This window comes from Elephantulus edwardii, unplaced genomic scaffold (assembly GCF_000299155.1).
Source record: "Elephantulus edwardii isolate Elephantulus edwardi_28Jun2011 unplaced genomic scaffold, EleEdw1.0 scaffold00005, whole genome shotgun sequence".
NCBI classification, from domain to species: domain Eukaryota; kingdom Metazoa; phylum Chordata; class Mammalia; order Macroscelidea; family Macroscelididae; genus Elephantulus; species Elephantulus edwardii.
Window position 1 is genome coordinate 7,828,744 of NW_006399755.1, and position 17,147 is coordinate 7,845,890.

Consider the following 17,147-nt stretch of genomic DNA (forward strand, 5'->3'; position numbering starts at 1 on the left):
TTCTGTGCGTGGCTGGCCTCACTCTTCTCCCGCCACTGACCATCTGCCGCAGGGGGACACAGGCGGTCTACACTGCAGCAAACAGAGTTTACAAAGGGTTTTCTGAAGATAAACTTTGGAAGGTGACCTTCCCTCCCCAGTTCTATTGAGGAACATGAGAAATACCTAGGCTTTCTCCCCAGACAGTAAAGGAAAGGGCCGTGGGGGGCCTTAGGGGAGGACAGGCGAGATAAGGTTCTGAAAGTCCAGGGAGGTGCCCACCTCACAGGCCCCTGGGCTCCAGGACCAGCCAGTTCTCAGTGACCGTCTGCACGTCCTGGCCACTCAGAGGCTCCCGCAGCCGCACCTTCACCTCCAGCTTCCCGCCGGTGGGCTTGCGTCCATCCAGCACCTATGAGGATCATAGAGAGGGAAAATATAGCAACAGGGAGCTTCAGTGCCCTCAGAGGAAAGGAGTAAGAGCTAAGGCATCCCACAGCGGAGGCTCCACGGAGCCTGAAAACCACTTAGCCCAACCTTCACTCCCAAGATGGTACAGAAAGTGGCTTCACACTTAGAAGACAGCAAAGGATTCAGGCTAAGGTTCCTGCAAACGCACGATGCCAACTTCCTCATCATCAGGAGAGGGGCTAAGAGGTGCCACCAGGCCTGAGAAGCCTGCGAATCCTCTCAGGGGCCAACACACATCAGGCCGTGCTAGGGAACAAGGCCTCCAAACAGGCTGGGATGCAGCTGTTCTCTGGTGGGAAAACCTCAATCTGAGAAAGATCAGCAAAGGTCTCGGCCCTCGTCTCCTCATATGCACACAGAAACTGCCACCTGGAGGCGGGTTCTGGTGCAGCTCCAGAAATGCCCTATCAACTTTTATATCGGGAGCTTGTTCCACCTCACTTGTGGCCAGACGGTTGCCTCAATCATAACCAGCCTCCAGACACGTAGGCATCTGCATGTGCGAAGCTGACTGCAGTAATCAGAACCCTCTTTGGAACTTGAGGTACGTCTAGCATCTCTTCATTTGTGAAATGCGCTACTACCTACCATACTTAAATACAAATTTACAAATGTTTTCATAATATTGTCAGACCTGGTTTTGTTTTTGGTCAAACATTCTTCTAAGTGGTATAGCACTGGTCTGTGTCCATTTGCACTACAGAGGTAACTCGTGGTTGCTGTGATGCTGAACACTGTGACACTGATGTGTCAAATGTGATCATGGTTACCCATGGCGTGTTTGGCGGAGCTTCCTGATTAAAACAAGCTTAGAAGCAGGAGTGGCATCCACTTCTGCAATAGCTTGCCTCCAGAAACTCTATGAACTTGGAGAAACGATTAAAGTTATACAAGTGTTCAAGTCTTTCATTCATAGGGTCAGTCACTATGAGTCGTCTTCAACTCGACAGCACTTAACAACAGCAAAATATTTTAAAATTAAATATTGGGCACAAAAATCCCTCTACAATAGGGATTCTGTGTCTCTAATTGCGATGGAGTTGAAACCAACTCCATAGCTGACCCTACAGCAGGCTTCAGTGGTTGTAAATCACACAGGAGACGATTGCCCCTCTTTCTCCTGAGAACCTGGTGGACGCAAACCACTTTACCTTTAGGTTGGGAGTGAAACTCCTTACCCATGAAGCCCCAGGAGCTCCCTACAATATGGACTGTTGTTGTTTTAACTTAACAGCTGACCCTCCAGGAGCTTTTCAGAGGCTGTAAACCACACAGGAGGAGAATGCTCATCTTTCTCCCACAGATTAGCTGGTGGATTCGAACTGCATGTCTTTGGGTTGAGAACACAGCTTCTTCCCACTAAGCCACCAGAGCTCCCTCTTAGTATCCATAAGCAATGGTGTTTTCTTCCAAGTTCTCTTGTATCCCCAATGCCTGGGCGTACCTCCACAATTTCTCTGATCTCACACTCATTCTCTAGCCGTTCCAGCTTCAGGTGGGAAGTGCCAACCAGCTTGTCGCTTCTGAAGAAGGACCTGGGAGAAGGACACCGAGACAGCAATCTTAGTCTGGGCAGAGGGGCAGGGACGAACTGGCCGACCCCAGTGCAGAGAGTGAGGAGCAGCACCCCCTCCCCCGTCCTGACTGTGAGGAGCCTCACCCCTTGTGGAAGATCTCAAACTTGATCCCTTTGCTTTGGATGACCCTCCTGAAGCCCCGGTGGTTCCGGTTGATGTTTAGTTTGAAGAGCTGATCAAATTCTGCCAGAGGAGAGGTGAGGGGTTAGACTACCAGAATCTTCCTGAGGATGTCAAACATTGACTCCCAGGGCTGGCCTGCCTTCTAGAGCTCGCTGCCTGCATTTCAGAGATTGCCACCAAAGGGTAATACAGAGTTTAAAGGAAAACTTTCTGAGTCTTCATATGTACATTTTACCCGGTTAAGTACTTAACTACCAGCCTAAAGATTAGAAATTTGAATCCACTTGGAAGATGGGCCTGATGATCTGTTCTGAAATGGTCCAGCCCTGATCACCTGTGGGGATAGGGCAGTTCCACACTGCACACATGGGACTGGTTAACCTGAGAACAGACCTGACGAACCAACAACCATGGATATAGATTTTAACAAAGAAGGGAGCAGGGCTTAAGGTCAGGTTTCCTGGATTCAAGTCCCATTTCTACCATCTTCTTGGTGCAGCCCAAAACAAGTCTCTACCTCTCTGGGGTTCAGTTTCCCCAACGAAGAGGCCTGGCGACAGTAACTGGCCTTATCACTCAAGTTTCAAGGAACAAGTGAGGAAATAGTTATGCAGGCCCTAGAAACACAAGCGCTGCACATGCATCAGAGAAGAGGATGAGGTCTTCATAGAAATCCTCACCGGGAGAGTTTGTGTTCTTCACCACAGCTGTTTTGCTTTTTTGAGCCTGGTCCTAAAAGCAGTGAAAAAGAATTCAGGACAGCTGAGGGAAGAGGAGGCATGCAGGGCTAGGGACCCTGGGCTACATCAGTATGAAAGGAATGGACATAAGGGGTCTTCCAACCCCTCCTGACATCAGGCCTGCCAGGGCTGGGGAGAAATGGAGCAGAGTCCTGGAATAGAAGCAGCTCACCGAATTCGGGTAGTGGAACTCAAACCGCACAAAAGCATCCAAATCATCAGGGGTCACCCCTGTGGGGAGAAATGCAGTCACAGGAGTGGCCAGAAAGCCAGCTCCCTATGGTCAGGAATGGAGTGTCCAGCAAAGGTCCCCGGAGGTACCTGGAGGGGCTGGGAGGTTCATCCCCCGGACAATAATCAGATGCATTTCTGTGCTGTTGAGTTCAGAGAAGATCCTACAGTCAGGAGGAAAGGAGGGAAAGCCAGTGTGAAGGAGGGTGGTGGACAAAACCCTTGTTTCAGTGTCTTCTGGTAGCCAGGAGGAGTTCCAGAGAGGGAATGCCTGTCTCAGCTGGAAGCAGTGATGACACTCAAACCCCAACTTGACTCTTGGTCCACACATCTTTCCACAGAACGGCACCAGCTCTGAGCAGCTCATAGGCAGCTCCCATAGGCCACTCCTCCCCACCCCCAGTGCCTAAGGACCAATGCTGGAAAGCTACACCAAAGGGCAGAGGCCTCCAGTGCTGGCTCTCAGCCTCCCACCCATCCCTGCAGGTCCCCCTAGGCTCCTGTACCTTACAGTCTGGAATGTCTTCAGCTCAAAGTGATGGCTGGGAGGGTCCAGGCCCTGGGCCTGGGCCAGCTGCAAGATCTCGAGCTGCTTTTTGCGGTCCTGAGCAAGCTTTTCAAACCTGGTGAGGAAGGTGTGCACATTAGCATGGCAGGGCGTGCTCTCTGCCCCTCCATCCCCAGGCCACCCTGCCAAGCCCCAGCCCCGCGCTCACCGAGTGGTCTCAGCTACGTTGCCCTGGTGCATGAACTGCCTGGAGAACAGCAGGCACTTCTGAAACAGAGGCCCAATGAGATGGAAGAGCCAAAAGAGGACCCACCTAGGCTGCAACTTCTTAAAGCTCTAACCTTCCTCTGAAGCGTCCTCCTCTCCTCTCCTAAATGCTCTCAAGTCCTATCATACTGTGCGGCTTAAGTTTTGCTGTTTTCTCTTCAGACAGTCTTTCCTAAAAGTTTACTTAAGAAACGTCTATTCACCCTTCAAAACACAATCCAATCACCTCAGACGACTAAGCAGCAGTTCATTCACATGCGTGCACACACATACCCCTACCAACGTTTATGTCTACACATGACTATATACACAGAGGCAGACTGCTGGTTAGTTGAGCTGCTAGTTAAGGCCACACTGAAAGAGAAAAATGTCAGTTTGCTTCTAACGAGATTGTTATGTGTACCATCGAATCGAAACTGACCCACAGCTGACCCTTCAGCGGGTTTTCAGAGGCAGTAAATCTCATGGAAGGAGCTCCCATGGAGCAGCTGGTGGATTCAAACCGCACACCTTCAGGTGCAGCTCCTTACCACTAGGCCACAAGAACGCCCTTCTATAAAGATACACCCTTAGAAGTCCTGAGGCAGTTCTACTTGGTCCAAAAGATCCTATGCGTGGGAAATCACTTGGGTTTTTTGTTTGCCATATGCATCTCTCTCCTCTACCACATCCTGCCCCCATTTGCAAAGTGCTTTTTCACCATACTCTGCTGTATAAGCTCTGGAGCTACCCTCATTTTGCAGATGAGGAAAATGTGGTTCAGAAGGGTTAAGTGCCTTACTCAAGGTTACTAATCAGCTGAAAAGCTGGAATCAGAAACTTTCTCATCTGAGCGTTTTTCTTCAAGTCTGGCTCTGGGTCCTGAAAGCGGGAAACAGACAAGCAGCCCACTGACCTCATGCTGCTCCAGGAGCATTTTCTGCAGCTGGGCATACACCTCCTCGGCCTTCTGAGAGAGCCGCAGGTCTTCATGGTGGATGAGGATGAAGTCACCCTCCTCATCTGTCAAGGGTGAAGGCACCTGCCCAGGTCACAAGGCCCCTCAGGGGCCCCAAGAGTCAGATTATTCCACTGCTGAGCCCAACAAAGGCAGGAATACCAAGTAATTGGTTTTTAAACCTCTATATTCAGTAACACGAGCTCACCGTCTCATTCTATCTCAGGCTGCTGGAAGAGACCACCCACCTGCCCTTCCTGAGCTCCTTGTGGGGCCCTGGGCAGACCCTCCCATGCTGCCACCACAGTCTGTCCAAATCCTACCTCTAAACACCACTCCTTTAGTCCTCTGCCTGAGAAAGTGCCTACCCAGCCGGGACTCACCTTGGAGAGGCTGACAGGGCGGCCAGCCCGGACCTGCATGATCTGGGCCTCGAGGCCTTTGGCCACCCGCAGGTGAGCCTTGGCCTGCTCCAGGTCCTTGCTGCGCTTGGCCTGCAGTGCCGCACGCTGGTACTGGAGCTTCCGTGCCTCCAGCAGTGTGAGCTGTTCCCGCACTAAAGGGGAGGGACACTGGTTGGGGACAAGTCTGTCCCTCCTAGACCCTCCCTCTTCCACCCCTCTTCCCCTCAACTCACCAGATGGACTCAATGACTCCTTGGAACTCGAGCCCTTGGCCTCAGGCAGTGGTCCGGGTGAGGGGGCAAGAGGCTGTGCTGGCTTCTTTGCCACTGGGGCCTGGGCTGGGGGCTCATCCTGCGGGTCCCAGAACACTGTCACGGGAAGATCGAGTCCCCACCCCTGCCGGCAGCTCCGAACACTGCACTAAGTCACTTCGTGACTTGAGAGGAGTGCCCTCCTCCTCCTGGCCAAGAAAATCTCAGCGATAAAGTACTCTTGTCTGAACGCCTCCAAAAGGGGCAGCAGCTTAACTGGCATCAAACCTGGGACCTGGGGTGTGAAGGATCCTTCTCTGCTAACTCCTAAGTGGGTACCAATGGCTAAGATTTTTCTCAGTATCTACTTCACTGCGTTCTGGGCTATGCACAGGGAGCTCTGCACTATATGGAGTCGTGCTGTTAACTCAAAAGTCCTCCATGGGACAAAGAGAAACTCTCAATACAATTTATAGCCTCACAAACCCAGTGGAGGCTCAGTTATGACTCAGTTCTGACTTGACAGAACTTTAAGGGTAAATATTATGGACAGTGTTGAGCATAGAGTCTGGATTTTTTTCATTTGCTATTTGTTTTCTCCACCAAACCCTTCGTCTTGGGGTCTCAGCCAAACCTCATTCTCCCTGTCTTCCTCTGCTGGGGCTGAATCCTCTGACGCGACCAGTTTCTGGGCAGCTGCTAGAGTGGTTGCCACTGCATCCTCCACGGTGCCCACTGTGGGCTCCAGGCCCGGGATTGGGGGGAATCCTGTGGGAGAGATGGTGTTGAGAGCCATGGCTTCCACAAGGTGGAGAAAGATCCTGGACAGACACTACCCCTCCCACCTGACTTGCTCAAAGCCCCCCTCACATAGCCCCGAGGCCAAGCCCCACTCACCTGGGGGGACAGGGAGCTCGGCAAAGTCCACTTTCCGCCCCGCTCGGTGTGCGCGGATGGCATCCTGATATTGCTGCAGAGGAAAGGGGTGCTGAGTGAGTCAGTCAGCAGGCTCCAGGCGTCTCTGACCCAGAAGCAAGAGGAAGACAACTGATGGAAATACAACTCTTTTAAGAGAAAAGGCCCCCAAGGTAACAAGCATTCAGAGACACACAGACAGACTTGGGCCAGGCATTGCTGAGGAAGCCCAGCACAGCACAGGGCCCCACAGCTGCTGCCCACCTTGGCAATCCGCTCGTGCATCCGGGCCTTGCGCTCGTCCCCGCTGCCCCGGGCCTGCACACCTGCCTCGCGGTACCTGTTCAGCCTCTGCTGCAGGGCATCCAGCACTGTCTGGGGCTCTGCAGGAACCACTTCAGTGAAACAGGGAGAGGGTCAGCTCTGCTCGTCCTTCCCAGCCCCCACCCAGTGGTCCCTGCATGCTGCCCTACCTGGGGTGGCTGGGGCGTCAGGGGCCATCACGGGCTGCACTCGCTCCACTGCTGGGCTGACTGAGGGTGCTGTGAGGGCCTTGGAAGCCTGTGGTTTCAGGTCTGAGGGGTGCAGAGCAGAAATCCATCAGGCCAGTCCCTCATACTCCTTTCTAGCTCCAGCCCCAGTCAGGCCTGTGCCCCACTATCCCCACACTGACCCTCAGGTGCTGGGGGCATGGCACTCAGGTCCACAGGCTGTCCCCGATCCAAGGCCTCCAGAACGGCACCAAACCTCTAGTAGTAAGAAAAGCAGGAATAAGGGTAAGCAGGGATCCCAAGAACTACCCCTGCAGGCCCATCTTATTCAAGTCCAGTCTAGCTGTGTGAAGTCAAGCAGGTAGGACACTGCTCTTTGCTGGGCCTCAGCTACCCACCCATGTAGGGCGGGTGGGACACAGGGCCTCAGAGCCAGACACCATACCTTCCCAATCCTCATGAGCTCTCGGGCTCGGTCCAGATCTCCAGCGCGCTTGGCACTGAGTGCGGCCACCTTGTATTCTCTCTGTCGGGTTGACAGCAGCGTCCTCGGGTCTGAGTCTGAGTCCACTGAGGCAGAGATGTCAGGACTGCCCAGAGGGCTTGTCTCCAGCTGTGACGGGACATCTGTGGAAAAATGGAAAGCCCAGAGAGAGGGCCTAAAGGTCAAGGAAGTGCCCAGAGAGGGTGATAAGGAACCAAAGGGTGAAAGGAGTGAAGGTTGGCGGGAAACCAAGTCAGGCAGGGTGTTGTCACACAAGGATACCTGGCTCCACGGCCAGCGGCGCTGGGAGCCCTGCGGTCCCTGCCTCGGGGGTCCTGCTGGCTGCTTCCTGAGAGGCGGGAGGCCTCCTGCCCAAGGCAACAGGAGGTGGGATCTCTTCTTCATTGATCTTCCTACCTTTCCTCACAGCTGCCAGCTGGGATTCCAGAGTCTGAGGAAGAGGAACAAGTCTGGTAACCAGGCAGCAGCCAATCATCCACCCCTCCACAGGGGAAGCAAGTCTCCGCTCCACTGGCCCAACTTCCCGGCTGAGCCCCACCCACTGAGCCTGCGCCCCGGCTGTGCTCACCCACCTTCAAGCCACGCTCACAGCGCCTGGCCTTGGCCGCTTCCCCTGCCTCCTTGGCGCTGGCCGCTGCCGCCCGGTAGTTGTGAATGCGCTCCTCCAGCAAGGCGTGCAGTTCCTCAGGCCTTCCAGCCTGCAGACACTTCAGTTCAGGGCCTGAACCTGCCAAGGCCAGTGAGGCCTCAGCTCCCTACTGCTCCCTTCCTGCCACGACACTGCCCCAGAAGATGGAACTCTAGGGCTCAAGGAAAAGGAAAGGCCCCAAAAAAAGCCTCAAGGTGGGAGGCAGAGACTGAAGAGGCCAGAGGCCTTTCCAGAGGCAAACACAGAGGCCCAGACAATTGGAGGCAGAAAATGGCTGAGGGGGTGGTCTGGGAGAACAGAGAGGCCTTTGAGGCCAGCCAGCCATCAAGGCGTTTTTCTTGTTCTGGGTTTCTGCTTGGGCCAGCTGTTGGAAGAGAACCCAGAAGAGGCCTAGAAATGCAAGCCAGGTTCTGTGCATGCTCCACGTGGACAAGGAGGGGAATAGAAACCCCCAGAGCCTACCTGAGCTGCTGGGGTTGAAGCTGTTAGAAGGGCTGCTTGCACTGGTTGCTCGAGGTTTTCTGGCCCCTTTTCCTCTTCAGGGTTCCCCACCTCCTCAGCTTCTGCTGCTACCACCTCTTCTTCCTCTTGCTCCTCCTTCTCCGAACCCAAGACCTCCTGCAGCTCACTCTGGGAGACACAACATATGCCAGGACCATGGGGCCTTGTGGCCACGTCCATGACAGGACATGAAGACATGAGAGTGAAGGGCCATCTTCCCCCGCAGTACTTGCCAACGTCAGTCACAGTGCCTGAAAAGCCACTTTACCAAACACTCCTAGAATCTGACCAGAGCCAGCTTTGCAAACAGTGACAACTCTAAATCTGAGATGAGGGCACTGCAGAGGTTGGACCAGAGGTCAAAGGAGACCATCTCACACTGTTCAGTTAGCAAACAGTGAGGCCCGGGAACGGTAAGGGGTTACTTCCAATCGAGAACATCGAGGCACAAACCCCAGCTCCACATCCCACTCCTCCACCAGGCTCACACTTGCCCACAGGAGCCCTCCAACACCAGCCTGGCAAGACGTACCAGCAGGTCTGCATCATCCTCAAGCCCTTCTTCCTCCTCCTCCTCCTCCTCCTCCCGCATACAGTCTGCTGCCAATTTCTCGATGTGGGCCATGGGCAGAGGGGCTGAGGGGAAAGGGTCACGGTGGGTCAGGGCTACTCCATTCACCAGACTGAGCAGAAACACACCCAAAAGAAAGCCTTTCACTCCCACCAAAGTTCAATTTGGAAAATGGCTCATCCCTTATGATCCAACTCAAAAGACTCTCTTCAGGGAAGCCTTCCTCAGCTGCTCCCTTTTTGTATTTCAGTATTGCTCTCATACACATCCGCTCATTCCACCTAACAAGTCCATTTCTACCTCTAAAGACTTTCAAAATTCCTTTGAACTTGAATAACTCTTATTGTCTCCCCATTTTATATGTGTTAACAGAAACCTGCAGTGTTAATTCTAACATCACAATCCTTGTACATGGCAGAAGCAGGATCTGAACCCAGGTGCACCTGACGCCGTGGACTGAGAGAGGTGAGGCTCAGTGGCCTCCCACTGTCCTCAGCTCAGAGCACAGTGAATGAGGGTAGTAGCTTTGATGAGGAATATCTGGATCCCCCAACATCTACAGGCATCTGGTCCTAGCTCCCTTCTGGACCAAGAAGGGAGACTCCACGTATCCCCTTACTCAACAGTTTCTATGCATTCATGATGTGCTGGGTTAAGCCCTTGCTAAGGGAGCTCTTCTAACTCTTGGCTGCTGGGGCTGAGCAGGGAGGCAGCAGTTAATCTTCCCGAGAATCAGATTTACCCACAGTGGGGAGGGGCAGCCCAGGGAGGGAGCGCGTGAGCACAGTCAGGAGTCCCAGGCGGAAGTCCTGCCAAGCAGCCAGGGGCACAGAAGTGGCCAGCCAGCTCCAGCACAACTAGGCTGCACACATGGTCCCAGCATCCAGCCTAACCTAGAGATGCAAACTCACCCTGGCCCTTGGGTTCTGGCTTCCTGCCCGGGGTCCGGGCCTCTCCAGTGAGGGCCAGCAGCTCAGCCTCCAGGTCCTCGTCATCTTCTGCCTCTTCCATTCCCAGCATCATGTCCTCAGGGCTGAACTCCACAAAGAGGCCCAGCTGAGGGCAGAGGGGATGGGTCTCAGAAACCACACAATGAGGCAGAGGTATGGACCTGGCCCAGAACCCAATTCTGAGCTCCTGATGGTGGAGGAGTCAGGCCTCTCTTACTGTAAGGCCGGTTACACAAAAGGGGAAACTGAGGCCTGAGTCATGACTCCTGGGGTACCTACCTTCTGATGACCCCCAAAATAACCCTGCAGACCACAGTGCCATTATTAATAAATGGCTGCCAGGCATTTGCTCAGCACTTAATGTGATTATCTTAGTTAATTCTCACAACTCTGAGTAGCAGGGCCTATTTTTATCTCCATGTTCAGATGACACCAAGACAGCCAGTTAAGTGGCACGGTCAGAATTTAAAATAAGGTCTTTGTGACTTGAGGGCAAGTCCTTTACTCCTCCATCTCCTTTACCTACTCCTTTTAAGCCCTCCCCCACCAAAAAAAAAAAAAAAAAAAAAAGACTTGGACTAAAGAGAAATAAGAGGAAACTAGAGGGTAGAATGGCTGAAATTTCCCACATCAGCCTATCTCTGGCTGCAGCTCTCCAGATCCTAGCATCCTTGGTGGCATGCAAAATTGTGGCCCTAAATAAGGAACCCTAAAAAAAATGAGGCCCCTGAAAATAGTCTGATTTCAGTGGCTCCTGAACCATTCACTTGACTGGAGCTGGTCAGTTCAGAAAGACACCTGAAATGGTGTGTCATCCCTCACTACAAGTTCAGGTCTCATCTCCAACCTATGTAAGGCAGGACTTAGAGGACCTGTAAGGGTTCTAACTCCAGAGGACACTACTCAAAGCCTCCGGATAAAGAGGGAAATCCCACCAGTGACCCAGTTTGCCCAATCTCTGTTTAGAGAACCCACCCCATGAATGGCAAAGAGCTGAAGGGAACTAGATCCATACCTGCTTGGCAGCTGCCACGCCCTGACCACTGGCCTGACCTTTCCGAGGTCTTGGGCCTGGCATCTTGGCAGTGCAGGTGTTTATCTGATGGGAGTAGAAAACAGACTCAGGTTGGAGCAGCCTTCCAGCCCCACATCCAGCAGCACTAACTGTAGGAAGGCATGACTAGTAAACCTCCCAACTCAGGGAGAAAGAAGACAATGTTTACGAGAAAGAATACCAATGGTGGTATTATAGTACTGATGGAATATGCGGAGACGGAAAGCAAGGCGGATAACCTGGTAATGGGTTTTAGAGGGTCAGGAAGGCTGTGAACGCATGATGTAAGTTTTTTTTAACTGAGGAAACTGAATTAGACTCAAAGAAGTCGGGTAAGGGAGTAGCCTAGGAAGCAGACTCAGAAGTAGTCTAAGTACAGGGTGGGCAGGAGGCTGGAGAGGATTCAAAAAGGCTGTAGAGCAGCACTTTCCAACATGGGAGTTGCTGTATGGAGTTTTCAGATTTTAATTTCAATCAAGATCGAATAAAAATCATTCTCAGTTTCTCAGTCACCCCAGCCATTGCTCCAAATGTCATTCTGTGTCTCCGGTACTGGGTAGCATAGCACACAAGAATAACTCCATAAGTACAGTTGATGGCACAGCTCTAGAGAGCTGACTCACCAGCCTTCACAGGGCCTGGGCTGGGCACAGGAATAGAGAAATTAGCTTGATTCACACTCAGACCCTAGGAGACAGGTTCAGGAACAAATACAACCCGCCCACACACACACTGCTCCTTGGCTGTTCAGAGTTACATGATGTGTCTGAAGCAGCCTGGAGGCTTCCTGGAGAAGGGATGACTGTATTCAGCTATGATAAAACTGAGGGGCAAGGAAAGGACAGGAGACTCCAAGGAGAATACATCCTGGAAAAGGGTATATGGTTTGAAGACCACCCGACATGCCAAAGAAATAGACGTCCAGTTTGGTGTCCCCAGGACATAAAATGAAACAAGAAATGGTTCAAACTAAGCTGAAAATGTGAGCAGGAGCAAAACAAAATTTAAAAATAGTGAATAAACGTAAAGGAATCTGGACATCACTCTGAACGAATTGGGGTCGGAAGCGGGAGCCGCCCGCTAGAAATATCCCTCTACCTGCACAGGGGAAGGTGCACTGGACAGGAGGGGGTCGGAAGGCAGGGAGCCGCCGCCGGACTGAGCACTTTGCAACAGTCTAGGCGACACAGGCGAGATAATGAGCGTGGGGGTGGCACTGGCGGTGGGGATGCAGTGCAGTGAGATTGCAGAGTTAGGAATCAATCAGCAGGGCTCGGAGCGTGTTGTAGATGTGGGTATTCAGGAGGGGGCGCCCAGCTTGACTCCAGATGTTAGATTTCGGTGACTGGGGTGAAAGGAGAGGCTATCAATTGAGCTGGGACTCGGGAGTGGCCGGAGCTGGGAAAGGATGAATTCAGGCCACGCCAAGCCTGAGGCTGTGCGGCAGGGAGCGGCTCGGCGGGTCCTGGCGCCGGACCCCAGCTCGGGCTCCGGAGAGTTGGGCAGCGGCGTCCGCAGGTGGGGAGAAGCCGGGGCCCGCACGCCCCGGAATCCGGCCCGCCGCCCTAGCCCCGGCCGCCTCCATCTCTCCCGCCGTCTCCTGAACTCTTTTCCGGGGAGGCGGGTACGTAGCATACCTCGCGGTAGATCCGGAACCACGGCGGGCCTCCTCCGGCCCGGCACCGCCCTGGGCTCCCCCGGCCCCGGGCGGCAGCGGCGGTAGGAAGCTCCCGCCCGCCCGGGAGGGTGCGCGGCCGAACACGTGACGCCACTGGCCGGGAGGCGCGCACTGCGCAGGCGCCCCGACAGGTGATCGCAAGGGTGGTGTCCCCAGTGCGCAAGCGCACTCCCACAGGTAGGGCGGCGACACAGAGGTGGGATATCTTCTTCAGGAGCTACAGCTGTTTAAGCAAATACTGTAGGTGGTTCTCCTCCCCGCCCTCTCGCTCTTTTTAATATAAAACTTCCACCATTCATCCAACCCTAGTCTCTTGGGCCCTACAGACGTGGGGCGGGGCCTGGGCAGGACGTTTCTGCAATGTCACCTTCCTTCTTTCCCTCCTTGTTGCTGTGGGGGGTTTTTTGTTTTATTATTATACTGGTTTATTTACAAATTTGAATACTTTGTTTTCCAGAACAGATTCTTCCAATTTCACTCACCCCCCCTGACCCATCAAATGGCACAACCCCATAATTAATCCCCCTTGTCCCTGAACATCCTCATCTATCTGCTTCCAACTCCCCCCAACCCCTTGGATCCTTATACTCATTCTACAATAATGGTTTTATACAATATTTGTCCTTGTGGAACTGAGTTCACTCAGCATAATGCTCTCCAGTCCCTCCCAGGTTAGGTAATAATTAACAAAATCATTGCTCCTGTGTGCTGCGTAGTATTCTATTGTGTGAATGTACCATAATTTGTCAATCCATTCATTTGTGGTTTGACACCTGGGTTGTTTCCATGTTCTTGCGATGGTGAATATTGTTGCTGCGTTTTACTGACAAAGGGAACCTTTTGTTAATCTTTTGGTGATATTGTTGCTGCTGTGTTCCATTGAGTCGACTCTGACTCATCCTGACCCTATGTGTACAAGATCTCTGAACCCTGCTCTATCCTGAGCCAATTTGATCGTCTCTGACACATCTACCCACATTACCCCAGTTACTGAGTCAAGGAATACTTGAATGTACCTCCTCTACAATATTAAGCAAGCAGGGTTGGGTCATCTGCATACAGAAGGTTACTGATGAGTCTGCCTCCAATCCTGATGCCACATTCTTCCTCACAGAGTTCAACTTCTGTAATAGAGAAATGAGAATGAGGAAGATGTGAAACACTTGCTGCAGAAGGTCAAACACTGCAGCCTTCAATAGGAATTGCATCTCAACGTCAAGAAAATAAAAATTCTCACCACTAGAACTATAGGCAATATCATGATAGATGGACAAAAGATTGAAACAGTCTAATACTTCCTACTTGGATCCACAGTCAATACTCTTGGTACTGGCAAGTTAGGAGATCAGAAGATAAATTGCATTGGGAAAATGTGCACTCAAGGACCTCTCTCCAAATTACTGAGGAGAAATGATGTCGGTTTGAGGACTAAGGTGCAATTTATTCAGAGTATGGTCTTTTCACTTACTATGCATCTGAAAGCTGGACAGTGAATAAAGATGGCAGAAGAAAGATTGATGCCTTTGAGCTGTGGTGCTGAAAGAGAATGCTGAAGATCCTATATACTGCCAAAAAGAATCAGATGTCTTAGAGAAGGGTGAAGCCAAGATTTCTTCTTGGAAGCAAAAATGCCAAAGCTTCGTCTGGCATCTTTTGGGTTTGTTGGTAGGAAAGGCTGTTCCTTGGAGAAGGACATTGTGCTTTGAAAGGTTAAGGGTTGAAGGACAGTGGAGAGACAGACCTTTAACCAGGTGGACTGACCCAGTCACTGCAGAAATGGGCTCAAGTGTATCAAAGATTGTGAAGTTGACACATGATAGGACAGTGTTCAGATCTGTTGTTCATAAAGTCGCTGTGGGTTATACTTGACTTGATGGCACCTAACAGCAACACCTCTCCAGAAAGCTGAAGGAAAACAACATCAGTCTAGAGACTAAGGTGCGCCTGATCTAGGCCATGGTCTTTGCAATTACTTGCTCTGAGTCAGAGAGCAAGACAATAAGTAAGGGTGACAGGATTGATGCCTCCGAGTTGTGATATTGGAGGGGAATATTGAACATACCATGGACTGCCAAGAGAATGAACAAGTTTGTCCTGAAGAGGGTGAAACCAAGTTGCTTCTTGGGAGGCAAAGATTTTGAAGCTCTGTCTCACATACTTTGGGTATGTTGCCAGGAATGACCAGTCCTTGGAGAAGGACATCATACTTGGAAGGGTAAAGGAATGGGAAAGAAGAGGAAGACTCAGGATGAGATAGATTTGACACAGTAACTGAGATAATGAAGGTAGGTGTGTCAGAGATAGTGAGACTGGTTCAGGACAGGGCAGGGTTCAGAGCTATTTTACATAGGTCATTATGAGTCACAGACAACTCAATGGCCAAGACAAGAGTGAGCCATTCAGCAGTCCCTGTTTTAACTGTCTACTCTATGGTGGGTCATAAAACCAGGTCTAGGGTGAGCTCTGGTGGCCCAGTGGCAAGAAGTTGCACTGTAATCACAGAGGTGTGTGGTTCAAATCCACAAAATCCTCTGCTGGAGAAGGAGGAGCAATCTCCTGTACCAGTCAGATCTGATTTGATGGTACACACACACACACACACACACACACACACACACACACACACACGCAGGGGTAAATGCTAATAAGCTTATTTACAATTCCTGGAATACACAGATATATTTGGTAGGGTCAGAATGTTAGTGAAATGGAATTGGCTTTGGTTTCAACCTTATGTTAACCAAAATCATGCTAACCTATTGCTTGGAGTTTGTTCAGGTCATGTTGTTCTTAGGGTCGGGCCTGACTCGAGACCATATGAACAACAGATCTGAACCTTGTCCTATCCTGTGACATCCTCCTCATTTTTGACATACGTGGGCCCATTGCTGCAGTCACTGTCAGTTCATCTCATTGAGGGTGGCCCTCCCTTTGCTTAATGTCACTTTTCTTTACTTTTTTTAAATTTTTAAAAAATTGTATTATTTTTACATGTACCGTCAAATCAGATCTGACTGGTACAGGAGGAGATTGCCCCCTCCTTCTCCAGCAGAGCATCTGTTGGATTTGAACCACGTACCTCTGGGATTGCAGTGCAGCATCTTGCCACTAGGCCACCAGAGCTCCCTTAATGTCACTTTTCTAAGCACGATGCCCCTTTCCAAGGAATGCCTCTCGAACAAAATGCCCCCCAAATTAGGGCTGTACTTTCTCTCAGACATATCTGTAATACCCAAACCTACTGCTTTGAGTCTGTTCCAAATCATAGTAGCCTTCTAGCAGGTTTTTAAGATTGTTGATGTTGTGTTCTTTTTTTTTTTTTTGTTATCTAGTTTTTATTTCAGTCATAAATTTGTCTGCAATCCTGCTAACCTTGTAGAGAAATAAAGCATGGAACCCAAAGAACTGTAGCAAGAGCACAAAGATTAAAAGGTACTGCAAGTACACTGGGGGTTGCAAGTTGATTTCTGGAGCTATAGAAGGAATGATGTGGTGATTAAGAGAAAACATGAAATACAGATCATAATTAGAGTTGTCCACAGTCAGCAATGGTGATCTTCTTGCTGGTCTTGCCATTCCTGGACCCGAAGCGCTCCATGGCTTCCACAATGTTCATGCCTTTTTTCACCTTGCCAAAGACTACATGCTTGCCTTCCAACCTGGCACATAAACCCAGGAATGATTCTGTGAAAGCAGGAACCCTTGTAACCAAATCCTTTCTCCCCAGTACTCAGAGCACAGAAGTTTTCTGCTGTCTTTGGGACTTTATCTGCACACAGCTTGAAGGAGACGCAACCTAAAGGTTCGCCATCAGCGGTGATGTCGAAGTACACAACAGGATTGACCATGGCTGGGGACAGCGTAACAAACAACTATACTGCTGAGGCGACGGTGTCTGCAAAGCCGATGTTGTGTTCTTTTGTGCTGTCAGGTTAACTACAACTTGGCGACCCTATGCACAGCAGCTCTGAACTCTGCTCTATCCTGAGCCAGTCTCACTGACTAACACACCAACCCCCATTGCCCCAGTTACTGTATCAAACAATTTCTTTCAGCGTCTTCCTCTCCTGTGCTGTCCCTGAACCCTTCCAAGCATTATGTCCTTCTCCAAGGTCTGGTCCCTCCTGGTTCAAAGTATATGAGACGAAGCTTTAGAATCCTTGCCTCCAAGGAGCAGCCTGGTCTCACCCTCTCTAGGATGAACCTGTTTGTTTTCCTAGCAGTCCATGGTATATTCAATACTCTTCTCTAGCACCACAGCTCAAAGGCATCCGTTCTCTGTTGCAGACCGAAGGCAACGTATTTTTATAATTAGTAATAATGAGACAGGGCACCAGGAATGATA

General features: G+C 51.1%; 1 protein-coding gene across 1 annotated transcript; it reads right to left on the minus strand.

The window, feature by feature from the left end:
• Nucleotides 1–262: 262 nt before the first annotated feature.
• On the minus strand, nt 263–11,148 carry CC2D1B (coiled-coil and C2 domain containing 1B). Its single transcript, XM_006879681.1, has 23 exons — nt 11,086–11,148; nt 10,032–10,176; nt 9,082–9,185; nt 8,511–8,678; nt 7,972–8,097; nt 7,661–7,829; nt 7,340–7,521; nt 7,077–7,152; nt 6,877–6,978; nt 6,668–6,798; nt 6,386–6,458; nt 6,123–6,256; nt 5,471–5,588; nt 5,217–5,389; nt 4,792–4,917; nt 3,838–3,896; nt 3,628–3,744; nt 3,212–3,285; nt 3,063–3,121; nt 2,831–2,882; nt 2,111–2,210; nt 1,895–1,985; nt 263–391 (listed from the first exon to the last, which is right to left on the minus strand). Exons 1-23 carry the CDS (start codon nt 11,146–11,148, stop codon nt 263–265), a joined length of 2,571 nt encoding a protein of 856 aa, XP_006879743.1.
• Nucleotides 11,149–17,147: the final 5,999 nt, after the last annotated feature.

Excerpts from the sequence above, each read along its gene's own strand:
- CC2D1B (XM_006879681.1), bottom strand. The coding sequence starts at position 11,148 with ATGCCAGGCCCAAGACCTCGGAAAGGTCAGGCCAGTGGTCAGGGCGTG. Across the intron at positions 6,257-6,385 it reads CGAGCTCCCTGTCCCCCCAG|GATTCCCCCCAATCCCGGGC; the intron begins GTGAGTGGGGCT and ends TCTCTCCCACAG. Across the intron at positions 3,122-3,211 it reads GAACCTCCCAGCCCCTCCAG|GGGTGACCCCTGATGATTTG; the intron begins GTACCTCCGGGG and ends TTCTCCCCACAG.